This window comes from Limulus polyphemus, unplaced genomic scaffold (genome assembly GCF_000517525.1).
Source record: "Limulus polyphemus unplaced genomic scaffold, Limulus_polyphemus-2.1.2 Scaffold105, whole genome shotgun sequence".
Classification (NCBI taxonomy): Eukaryota; Metazoa; Arthropoda; class Merostomata; order Xiphosura; family Limulidae; genus Limulus; species Limulus polyphemus.
In genome coordinates this window covers 288,927-302,206 of record NW_013665715.1, presented here as the reverse complement: position 1 = coordinate 302,206, position 13,280 = coordinate 288,927, and the positions used below count along the sequence as shown (strand labels likewise).

The 13,280-nt window shown below is 33.2% G+C and overlaps 1 protein-coding gene across 2 annotated transcripts in view; it reads left to right on the top strand.

Moving 5' to 3' along the window:
• Nucleotides 1–4,663: 4,663 nt before the first annotated feature.
• The window catches only part of LOC106470498 (nucleoside diphosphate kinase 7-like), a 27,129-nt gene continuing 18,512 nt past the window's right edge, over nucleotides 4,664–13,280 (top strand). Inside the window, exons 1-4 of one of the 2 annotated variants that reach the window (XM_022399861.1) lie at nucleotides 4,686–4,764; nucleotides 6,245–6,399; nucleotides 11,551–11,664; nucleotides 12,179–12,342. In XM_022399861.1, the coding sequence (XP_022255569.1) occupies nucleotides 11,662–11,664; nucleotides 12,179–12,342 (167 nt within the window). In that variant the 5' untranslated portion in view covers nucleotides 4,686–4,764; nucleotides 6,245–6,399; nucleotides 11,551–11,661. Of the gene's footprint in view, nucleotides 4,765–6,244; nucleotides 6,400–11,550; nucleotides 11,665–12,178; nucleotides 12,343–13,280 lie in introns of both variants that reach the window. The other variant, XM_013931060.2, reaches the window with a different exon arrangement.

Sequence of the window (13,280 nt, the reverse complement as noted above, 5' to 3'; positions counted from 1 at the left end):
TTAAGTTGGGATGAAGTGAACAATGGAACAAATGACGCTGCTGAAAATGTATCACCTGAAAAAGCCACTATCGAAGAAGAAACTCTACCCGGTTTGGAGAAGGGAAACAGTAAAGCCCTCGATGAAGTTACTACCACTGATGTGACTGTTACAGATAATAGGACGTTTCCTGATGAAGCAGAAGAACCCCACATGAAGCAGAAGCCAATGAGATGGAGACCAGTACGGAAGAAGATACGTCCCGTAAAATTAAGAGACTTTGTTGAATTTTAATTTTGTGTTTTTAAATTCCGTACATTTAATTAAGTTATTGTTAATTGTTTTTTGGTGTAATGTAAGTGGCTATTGTTCGGGACGAACAATACTAAGGAAGGGGCAGTATTACGACAGCGGGGTCACGTGACGCTAGTAACACGTCATATTCTCGAACGTTCACGTCCCTTCCTGAAATCTCGGGAGGTTACTAGATATGCGGTATTCTTGTATATATAAGACCAGTAAGAACTGACGGCAACAATGTAATTGAACTGGAGACCGAGATTGACGATTGAGTCGAGCACGTAAGTCGTTCGTTGTGAGTTATAGCGTGACTGTGGAAATTAAGTGTATTGCAAAGTTGTATTCAGAAAGAATAAACCAGTTTTTTTTAAGAAAGGACTTGTGTCGCTAAAGTTTTATCGGAAAGAATTTTTTACGGAAAATTAACTAACGACCAGAGACGTAACAATATATATAACCAGATTGTTGTTGTAAGCAGATTTAAGGTTCGAAAAAGCATTGAAGACAGTTCAAGTCATTGAATCCGCTAACAGAAATGTAAAACATTTCCATCTGCGGTCTAGGGATGTCATCAGTGTCGGTACTAGTGCTCAAAGGTCGTGTTTGTCTGTAAACAATCTATTCAGCAACAAAAAAAACAACAGAAACAACCTATGACCAGAAACTGTTACAGGTGTGAAGGTAAACATTTGCCACAGGACTACAAATTTATTAACGAAAAATCCCATAATTGTGGGATAAAAGCCACATAAAAAGGCCCGAAGAAGTAGAGCAAAAGTTGAACAAATGCGAACTTCAGATAGAGAAAGACAAACCAAGCCCACAATCTTTCATGGCGCTCATCACCTAAGGGAGGAGGAAGATAAAGAACAAGGTGAGGAAGAACAAGCATACATTATGTACAGTATGAAGGAAACGTACATTCCAAAAATGGTATTTATAATTCTTATGTTAAATGCTAATGCCAAAAATGTAAAAGGGTATATTGTAATTATCATGAATCAATCAGAGCATTCAGAATTGTAGAGTAATGCAATATTTCCTGATCTTGAGACATGTGCAATTAATCTGAAGACCTACACTGGAAAAATAATAGACATATTTGGAGCAGCCCAAGTAACATTTAAATAGTAAAGTACAGTTAAAATCTGCTATTGATAGTAGTGACAAGTGCAAGACTCAAAATGTCAGGCAGAGGCTGGATAATTGAATTGGCCTTGAAATGGAGACCAGTCAATCAGCTGACCAAAGTAAAACCCTAGTCACTGCAGGATGTATTACAAATGCATAAAACAGTGTTTAAAGAATAGTTAGACATTTGTGGGAAATTACAACCAAAATATATGTTGAAAATAATCAAATCCTACGTTTCTTTAAATCAAGATCAGTTCCATACATTATAAAACCCAATGTGGAGGCTGAGCTCGACTGTTTCTGAAAATTAAAATTATTGAACCAGCGAAGTTTTCAGACTGGACTGCAGTACTGAAGCCAGATGGTTCAGTGAAAATATATGAATATTATAAATTAACAATAAACAATAGTATTCAATCCCTAGGATTGAATATTTGCTTGCAGTATTCTAAACTAGACATGAGCCACACCTACCAGCAAATACACTGGATGAAGACTCCAAGAAGTGTATCATTGTGAATGCTAACAGGACACAAACAACTGCCTTTTGGCGTCTCCCTAGCCCCTACAGTCCTCCAATAGATACTATAGTGTTTGCTTCAAGAGATTCTGCATGTTGCAGTGTATTTGAATGATATCCTGGTGACCAGGCTGAACAAAAAGAATCATCTTGAAGCAAGTGTTAAAAAGAATTAAAAATCAGGACTTCATTTAAACAGAAGTGCAGTTTTCTCGGAAAAGAAGTAGTATTCTTAGGATACAAAGTAGATGCAATGGGTTTACACTCTGTAAAAGAGAAAGTAAAAGTAGTTCAAGACACACCTCTGTTTACTAGTTTGTCAAAGTTTAGGGCCTACTTAGGACTGTTAACATACTACATTAAATTCCTTCCAAACTTATCAGTGCTCTAAGCATCCTTGCATAATATGTTGCAGAAGGATGTAAAGTGGCATTGGGGATCATAGTAAGAGAAGACGTTTGAGGTTTCCAAGCAGTTGCTGCAATCATCAGATGTGTTGTTACATTATGATGGAAACAAGGAATCCATATTCTCTTATGATGCATCACCTTATGGAGTTAGTGCAATTCTTTCCCACCACATGCTTGATGAATCAGGCAAACCTGTTAGATTCCTGTCAAGAACTCTTACAGTTGCAAAGAAAAATTGGTCCCAACTAAACAAAGAAGGACTGGTTGTATTTTTCGAAATGCAGAGATTTAACAAGTATATCCATGGAAGAAGATTCACTCTATATATTGATCTCAAGCCCTTGGTTTCTCTCTTCAACAGAATGAAAGCTGTACACAAAATAGCCTTGTCAACGATTCAGAAAAGGGCCATAATATCCAGAGTTGACGAATATGTATTAATATATAAAGCAGGTAAAGAATACGGGAACACTAATACTCCAAGCAACCTTCTGATTCATAATAGACCACTAAAGGCTGCCTTAGAGTGTCTATTAGTATGTTTTTAAACTATGGTCACATGGCAATGTAGGAACTAAATTCATTCAATTCCTTTCAGGAAATCAGAAGCTCAATGTACAAGATTGATGTGTTTTATGGGGAGCTCGTATTGTTGTTTTGCGGCAAGGTTGCCAATCTGTGATTAAACAATTACGTGTACTTCAATCTTATCTTGGCATCACAGAGATAAAAGGCTTCCCATAAATTGTGGTGGCTGGAGATGTATGAAAAGAATGAAAAGCAGGTTCAAGTTTGTGAAACGTAGTATGAATAGATTGTTTTGTTTTGCATTTTGCACAAAGCTACTCGAGGACATCTGTGCTAGTTATTCATAATTTAGCAATGACAGACTAGAGGGAAGACAACTAGTCAATACCACCAACCGCCAACTCTTGGGCTACTGTCTTACCAACGAATAGTGGGATTAACCATAACATTATAACGCCCCACTACTGAAAGAGCGAACATGTTCGGTGACGGGATTTCGAACCCGCGACCCGCAGATTGCGAGTCGAGCCACCTAACCAGAGTATGAATGGAATCTCTCATATAACTTCTGCCCCATATTAGCTGAACTTACCGTGCAGACATTCAAGGATTATTTAATTAAAGAAGATATCAGAAGCACCTTATAAACAAAGGTTGCACTTGTCTTCTTTCGCTACAGAATAACAATTCAATCCACCACTGGATTTTCTGTAGTGGAGATGTTGAGGGGTCGTAAACTAAGATATGCACTTGATCTGCTTCTTGAGTTCTGATCTCAGAGGGCAAATACAAACAATATAGCTGAAAAAAGGCGAAACAGTTCAAGCATGTAAAAACCCGTAGCTTTTTAACTGAAGATTCGGGGTATGCATGAAACTTTAGTCATGGCCAAAAAATAGATACCTGAAACTGTTCAAGAAATGACTTGTCCAGTTTCATAACCAGTGTGTTAGGAGATGGTATATTGGTGAGCTGTCATATAGTCAAATACAGAGGAGATATGAAAGGTCAGGCAGATTTTCAATGGAAGCAATAGACCTTGAAGATACACCCGTACCAGTACATCCCAGTCCTGTTGTATTACCGAAAGCACCAAATGGTGCTTTGTGTACTGAATAAATATCTTCCAGCCCTGACATGTAACCATTAAAATTGTACCACACCAGACAGCATCAAACACAATGAGGTATCATCAACTATGCCAGGCACTTCATCACCTGTGAATAGTCATTTGCAAGAGTGGACATGAGGCATTCTGGACAAAACAAAAGATTATGAATAATTGCGTGATCTGTTTTTCTGATGGACAAGAATGCACCCTAGATCTCTCTAGGAAGAGAATATATTCCATCCTGATTTCCATTATTCAAAAAACTTTAAGGGAAGGGGGTGTTATGGATGTATTTTATATAAATGATCACTAGGTGGCAGTACATAGTACATGGGTGTGTACTTGTGGAGTTTTTTTTTGGCGGGAGAACGAAACAAGTGGCTGCCCTGCTCAGCTGCGTGTTCGCAATAAAAGTTCGTTCTTACAAAAGAATAACTGTTTGGATTAATCTGTCATGATATGACATATATATTTGAATCTCAATAACTACTCTCTTTTTTTCTTATTATTCTGAAGAATAAACGATAGCTCGAAAGCATATAATTTTTTTATTATTATTTTTAAGCAAGCTTTTAACCACAAACTGTTTCAGAAAATAAATTATCAAACACTGGTATATTACAACTCAGTAAAAAAAAAAAAAACACAAAGTTTTAAAACTAATTTGGCCGTTTGGTGGCGAAATGAATTAAATTGTTTGGAGACTGGTCTCAAATTTGAATGAGTGTCATTAGAATGAAATTGGAACTTAGATCTAAATTCAACAAAAAAGAGAAGAAATGGTGCGTTAGTTGACCAATCTGTAATTTTTTGCCTTATTTTTTATTTTACTTTATAAACAGAGTCTAAATTTTTTGTGAATAACGTATATTACTTTGAAAATTGAAGTACTACTAGTACTATTAATACTAACTTAGTAAAGTGGAAAATTCTTTGGATAGACTAAATAGAATTTTTAGAAATAAGTCTAGACCTTTACTAAGCTATGTGGTTTTGTATGAAACTTTAAAAAGCAGTATGCCTAACCAACAAACACAATAATTCACTAAAATGGAAAAAAAATATGTACAGTGTATTTAATATATTTATAATTTAAACTTTCTTAAACTATAAGTTATAGCGAACTGTATGACTTATAAAGGTGATAAACTCAGACTTGTAGTTGTAAGTTGTACGTCACTACTTATACTAGTTATAGTTATACTATAAGTTATATAACCAATGTCAGAAACTTTAAAACATGTTGGAATATAAGTTAAAAAAAACAATTAGGTGACTGAATACCATTTGATCCATGAAGGTCAACTTCTTATTCAAAAAAATAAACAATTTAAACTAAAGTGACACTACCACCTTAAACTTCTGTTTACATTTTTAAACTTAATTACAGTTCAAAATTAGACCCTTTTGAGTAAAATTGGTGAAGAGTAATAAACAACTTTGCACTGGAAATGTATTTTAATATTTAAATGATGTTTTGACACATAAGTAGCTTAAGTAGGACATCATGAGGCTGATGATGTCTTACTCCTGTGCCTGTCGGTCAAAACATTAAGGAAGTATTAAAACATATTTCTACTTCAAAGGTGTTTATTACATTTTATAAACTTAAATATAGCCTTTTATTTTGCACCCATTTAGATAACCAAGAGAATTTTAGAATAATTTAACAATACAAACCACATCATGAAATAAGCCATTTCTCAAGGATATAACTAATGAAAACATGCCTGTTTTTAGGTTACTAAAACACTAACCTATAACCTAAATATTAAACTTGACCATTCAACTAAGTAATCCATAGGAAGGCTATGGAAACGCCTGTACAATGAAGACCCTTTAATTCCATTGCACGTCAGAGAAAAGTTAAAAACTTTTAAGTCTGTCCTTGTGGCTTAAACAACCCAGGAAACATTTGGGAGAGTCATGTTTTTTTCCACGTAATACTCAAAATGAAGGCTCCGGTTAACTTTGATATTTAGAACCAAAAAACACAAGTCCACATTTATCTAGCCTTAGTTTAACATAGTCTTCTTTTTGTCTTAATAAACCTCAGCATCTTCTATTTCACAAGTATATTACAATTTTTATATGCTACACATTAGTATATTTCATTTGTTAAGTTATAAATTTTGACATTCGTTAAGGAAAAAACTGGGAACATAAGAGTTTAATAGCAACTTTTTTGTTTGAGTGTAAGGTATTATATATACAAATATGTTAGCAGATTATATGAGAAATGCATGCTTTAAATTTTAAAAGCAAGTTTAAAAAGACTGAAAAGGAAAAAAACCTTTGAAAGAAGACTGAAATAGGCTAAAGATCAAGTCAAAAATGGTTATAATGGCAGCAGAAAAGAGTAGAGAAGTGAGAAAAAGTAGAAAAGAGAACAGTACAGCAGGATCTTCAATGATTAAGTAAGAATACAATTTATTTACTGATATTCCATATATATATATATTCCTGTTTGGTTTACCAGAATCAGAGGTAGCAGTTAGTAAACTGAGAAGGAAAGATGTCAACATAGTTTTAGGACTTTGTAAACACATATACTAGGTCAACATAACTGAAAGCACTATTGAAAGAGTTATTAGGCTAGGAAAAATGGAAGATGAGAAACCACTCCTAATAACACTTAAACAGGAACTAAGAAGAGGGAGCTATTCCAAAGTCTTTGCAAACTGAGATAGACTTCAAAACCTCTAAACAAAGTCAATAAGTTTCTTTCACTATCCATTCAAGCCATCTACAAACCTTTATCTTCTAAAAAGTGGGTTCCTCGTCACTTTACCTTAAAATCTCACATAAATACAAAGAAGGATTAAAGAGACCGATACCATAAGTCCAGAAAAAAGGAAAGTGAAGATCAGTCAGGAGTATTCATATACAGAGTCAGGGGTGAGCAGGAGCTGGTATATAAAGAAAATACAGAAAACTTTCAGCAATCATGGTAAACAGAAACACTAATCATTGAAATAAGCAAAAACAAAAGTTCTCACTCAAAGATATATGGTCTATATACAGCTGCTGATATTTTCACAAATGAAATGCTAAAGCAGAAAACTACTTGTAGAATGTGCACCACTTATTGTAGCAGTGATGGAAGTAATACTGAAGAATTAAATATTTCCAGCAGAGAAAGCAGAAACCAAAGTTACTGTAGATTATCATGTCTTTTCTGAAAACATTCCCAACACTGAAAGAGGTATTACTGTACAGGTACAAAAATCATTAATCACAAGTAAGGTTTGAAATATCCCATGAAGAACTTGTGTCAAGTGAATCTAGTCTTCAAGCTGTTTATAGGATGTATTTACTAAAGTTACAAAGGAACCATTGAGAACAGTTTGAAGTTATAAGACTTAGTTTTAAAAGCTAAGGAGAAGATATCGCCATCAACATGTACTTAAACCTACCAGAATTAAATAGGGACAGCAATCATCTGTACTTGATTTCATAATTAGAGCTGGGTAGTTAACGTAATCATTATAAATGATTACCTATGAGCATTGATTACACTTAGTGTCAATCAAAAATGATTGATGTATCAAAATTATGATCAAATCAATTAATGTCATGAAAATAATCAACTAATCAAAATTAGTGTCTCTGATTAATATCATTTTCGATTATTATAACTATCAAAGTAATTGAATTATTGCCAGTATTATTTTCTATTAATTCAAGGTTCAGCTTAATTAATTAGTACCATAACTCACAAAAATAATCAACTAATTGAAATTTTTATTTCAGATTATTCCTATTTTCAATTATTCTAAGTATCAAATATTCATGTGGGAATAATCAGTTAGTTGAATTAATCAATTAATGAGCTCAGTTATTAATTTTCCAGCTCTGTTCATAATCATTAATGAAGGAATGATTGAAGAATTAAAATATTTAAAGTCTGCTAGGAAAAAAGTAATCATCTTATATATATATTGCAAACCATGTTGTTTGTCTGAGAGTTTGTAGTTCTCCTGTTTGAAAAGCTCCACATGCAGGCAAAGCTCAACATTCAATTTTGAAATGACAGGAGAAAAGGCATGGATAATGTTGATGCCAAATCTTATTTTCCAAGCAGGATGTTCTGCACTAAATTGTTAGGAATTAATCACACTATCATTCAGATTTCAATATGTGACATAAATTAAAGAATAAAAATGTAGATTTACCATACATTATTGTTGAGTGGCTAGAAACACAGAGCATTGGAGAAATATAAAGAAACTAACTACAAAAATGAAGTATAAGATATACTGCAGATTGAGAAATAAAGTTAGAAAAGTTACAGTAAGTAAAAAAAAGATAAAAAGGTGGCCAAAAGTAATCCAAAGAGATTTTTATAGTTTTTCAACAAAAACTAAAACTATTACTTCTTGAGCAGACCCAGAAAACCTTGGAATAGGTAAGTTAACTAAAATGACCAAGAAAAGGCTTAAGATCTAGCAACATTTTTCTTTGGTGTCTTTACTGAGGAGCTAAACAACAAAATAGAAAATGTGTTGAACAAATGTGTAGATAAATATTTAAAATACTTTCCAATTGAAGGCAAGTAAATCACATGGACTAAATAATATCCATCCGCATCTTCTAAAAGGACTGGAAATTAAATTAATGATTAGCCATTACATATGACACTATCATGAAAACCAGTACAATTCCAGATGAATGGAAACATACTACAGTGACAGCAATATTTAAAAAAGGAGGAAGAGTAAAACAAACAAAGCTGTTAACCGAACATGCATGCCCTGCAAAATAACTGAATCAGTTATATATGATTAAATAATGAAACATATAAAGAAGTATAAATTATTTAGCACAAAGCAATTTGGATTTTTAGATTGGTGATATATAGTTTTACAGTTAGTAGTATACAAGTATATAGTACTATACAAGTGAACCAGAATTATAGATGAAGGTGGCTCCATCAACTGTATATATACATATTGTGATTTCAAGAAAGATTTTTTTGATGGCTAAAATTCAAAGATAAATGGTATCAAAGGAGTTATTCTGAAGTGGACTCACTTATTTCTGTTTGGAAGTGTATATATATTCCTGTACATATTCAAAACCCTTATCAGTTGGTATGTAGAAAATGCCAAGAAATGACTTTTTTCATCCCCTTTTTTACATATATTTCAGGAACCTGATTCTAGATATTTTCGACATTTTCTGAATATAATTATTTATCGCTCTGGATACAACTGTGATAACCAAAAATGTAACAACATTTGTATATATGTTTGACTTGTTTTAATATATATATATTATTTTAAAACAAGTAGGTTTGGTGCTGTTTGCTTATTGTTGAAATTTATTGTCAAAAAGTCACAAACACCTACTGTAAAGAATCCGGCCCCATGCATATAAGAACCTGACTTTCTTCCTCCTTGTCCTACAGTTTTGTATCCAATAATATCTGATTTCCTGTAACCTTGTAAAGTTTTAAATTATATTTTATTGCCTTTAGTTGACATCTCTCTGTCTGCTTCATGAACAATCACAGTGAACTAAATATCTATTACTTTGCTGATTTGCAGACATTTTTGTAGATAACACATTCCAACTTTTCTCATGAATATTTAAAATTGTGACATGTGACAATATGACCTTTCACGTGTAATTAGATTTGTGCATGTGCCTTTGTGATCTGCAATTGCAGATGTCAGATGAAAAGGACTGAAGTGTCTACATTCTCAGCCATGTTTCTGTAACAGATCTTATTTGCTAATACATTGTAACAATTCTCTTTTATTCTACACTAAAGTTAATGGAAATGTTAATACCAGGATTCTTAACAAACAGTTTTTATAAGAACTTTCATACTCTAACTTTAACTCCCTCAAATTTACAGCAACCAACATTCCAAAGGCCAACCATCTTGTTAGAAAAATAAAACTTTTCACTGAAGATTACTCCTATTCTGCCAAAACTTGTATTTTCTCCCCTAGTCCTACCATTTTTCCCACTGAGTATGAATAGATGATGTATCAACACCATCGATTCCCTCAGTAATCATAACCATCTGAATAAAATCCTCTCGAATGCTTCGTTTTCCTTTTCAAGAGAATATATCTTCAGATATCTTAACCTGTCTTTGTATGATAACATTTCTATCCCAGGCATCATCCTAGTAGACATCCTCTGAACTCTTTCCAGTAATTCAATGTCCTCAAAATTAGGAGCCCAAAGCTGAACACATTACTCCGAAATGTGGCCTAACCAGTAAATTATACAATGAAATTATAACCACTTTAGACTTGTATTCAACATTTCTGTAGATGCAACATAAAATCTTATTTCCTGTGTCACTAGTAACAGCACACTGCTTGGGTGGCTTAAGAGACTGGTCAACAAGAACACCAAGATTCTTTTCTTCCATAATACTGTTAAGTTTATTCCCTTTAAAATTATATTATTTATTCATCCAACTCACCAAATAATCCAAATCCTTTTGTAAAGCAGCAGCATCCTTCTCACAGCTAGCAACACCCAACACCTTAATACCATTAGCAGATTTAATTTTTTGACCAGTAATTTATCTATGCTATTGATTTAAATAAAAAAGAGCAAAGGTCTTAACACTGATCCCTAAGGTACCCCAGTTGTGACATTAAACCAGTTTGACTGAATTCTGGGGCTTGGCATGGTCTATTGGTTGGGACACTGGACTTGCAACCTGCAGCTCCTAGGATCAAATCTCACCACCAAACATGCTTGTCCTTTTTAGCCATGGGGACATTATAATGCGATGGTGAATCTCACTATTTGTTGGTAAAGGGTAGCCCAAGAGCTGATGTCCCTGTAGTCTTTCACGTGAAAATTAGAGAGGGCTAGCCCTCAAGTAGACTTGCACAAAATTCAACAAGAACTAACAAACAAAACACCATTTATAAAAACCCTTTGTTTTCTTTCATTCAGCCACTTTTTATCCTGTGAGCAAACTTATTCCCCACACCTATAGAGAACCAACTCACATGACTGTAGTTACCACACTAAAGGCCTCAGCATCACCAACTTATTTTGTCTCACTGTGAGAGTAGTGTGACAATTAACTGTGTGAGTTGGTATCAATCATAAAAAAAACTTAAGAGCCAGCTCAGCTAAGCAACAAAGGAAAAGGTGCATAGAATATAAACATGATAATAATTTACAATATGGGAGATGCTAATATGCTCAAAAGGCTTCTCTGAAAAGGAAAAGTTATCAACATAAACACTGACAGCTAGGAATATATGAATACATCAGAATAATGTTTTCTTATTGCTGAGCCATTTAAAAAAGGCTTAGAAAATATAAGAATTTGTATATTTTTCATTGTTGGAGTTAATAAGAAAAATATTCATACTATTGCCAGAAACAATTTTTACTCAGATGCACCAGTTGAAAACTACACTGCATAATTATCTGCTCAAAGTTGACTTAAAGTATCAAAAGTTCTTTACAATTTATTTTTGCCCAAGTTGGTCCAATAGTAATAATTGATAAATTTGATTCTACTTTAAGTAAGATTACTTGAAGTAAATATGAAAATAGTATATGTTGACCAAAAGTTATAGTTTTCAGGTGATGAACAGAGATACTGCTTTCTTGCTGAGTGGTTTGATCCAGTAACATGTTACTTAAAAAGATTCCGTCTTGTAGTTTTTCCAAAGGATGAAAGTGTTGAAATGGTAATGTTTTTATTTATTTTATACAGTGAATGTTCTATTGAATGTCATAAGAACCTGCCCTTGAGTTAATTTGAACAATTTATTCATAGGTGAACTTCATATTTAATGATAATTACTAATGATATAATTTTAAAATTGTCTATACTTGCATGCTTGAAATTATGGATTTTTTTTTATTCTTTTTTAATGAGTTTTTCAAACCTCATCATACCATTATTATTTAACTTTATTCTTGTTTATTGCCTTTTATTCTTGTTAAATTCTTCAGCTAAGGAGTGTGTTCCTCTTGTTTTGGTATAAAGTAATATGTGACAGTGTAAAAAATAAAGTTTTTATATTATTTTTATGTTTATTTTACACATAGAATTTGTCTTATGTGAATGTATTTAAATTCCCCTTTGTGAGTTTTACTTCCAAGTGAAGACTAGAACATTTTGAAAACTAAGCAATAATGAGCCAAAACTAACTCTTACTGTACTTGACGTTATGTTTGTTGCATTTTTTTTAATACCAGTATGATATAGAGAAACGTCGCATATTTTTAAAAAGAACCAAGTGTAGTAACATAATTCCAGAAAATTGGAGTGTTGGCAGTTGTGTCAATATTTTATCTCGTCACTTAAAACTGATTGACTATGGAGACAGCCCAACCAGACAGAAATTTCAGTCTACAGAAAGGTAAGCAGAAATATTTGAAAGATTGCAAGCTATGTTTTTATGTGTGCCTTTCTTTTTTTGGGGGTAGATTTTATGATCTTAGACAAAGTGTATCTTATGTGGGATAAAATAGCATCACCAGTTTTTGATATAAAGTTAAATAAACTTTATCAAGAATGAAGAAAAAAGATCATTTTGTGGCACAATGAAAGATAACATATAACGTAACATAATGTTTTCTGAAAACATGGGACCTATTGGTCCACCTTGGCTGTTCCATCCTTTAAACTAAATTAAAATAATTTTAAAAATATGTTAAAGCCAACCCCTTATCATTTATATAGTTATGAAGCTTTTTCTTAAACTCACTTAAATTTATTGCCTCCATAACATCTGAAGGCAACCCGTTCCAAAGACCAACCACCCTGTTAGAAAAATGAAACTGTCTTAGCTGAAGATGACTCTTACCTTGCCAAAATTTATAATTGTGTACCCTAGTCCTACTATTCTCACTCTTAATTATAAAAAAGATGATGCATCAACACTATCAATTCCATTTACAATTTTAAACAACTCAGTCAGATCCTCCCTAACTCTTCTTTATTCGAGATAAAACAGTTTGAGAGATTTCAGCTTCTCCTCATATGGCAACCCCTCCATTCCAGGCACCATTCTGAACCCTTTCCAACAATTCAATGTCTTTTTTAAGGTAAGGAGTCCAAGACTGAACACAATATTCCAAATGTGGCCTAACCAGTGACCTGTACAATGAAATTATAACCTCTTTATACTCGTATTCAATATTTCTGTAGATACAACCTAAAATCCTATTTGCCCTTCCACTAGCAAAAGCCCTGCTTGGATGACTTTAGAGACTGATCGACTATTACACCAAGATTCCTTTCCTTCATAACACTATTAAGGTTATTCCCGTCGAAATTATACTTATAATTCAAATT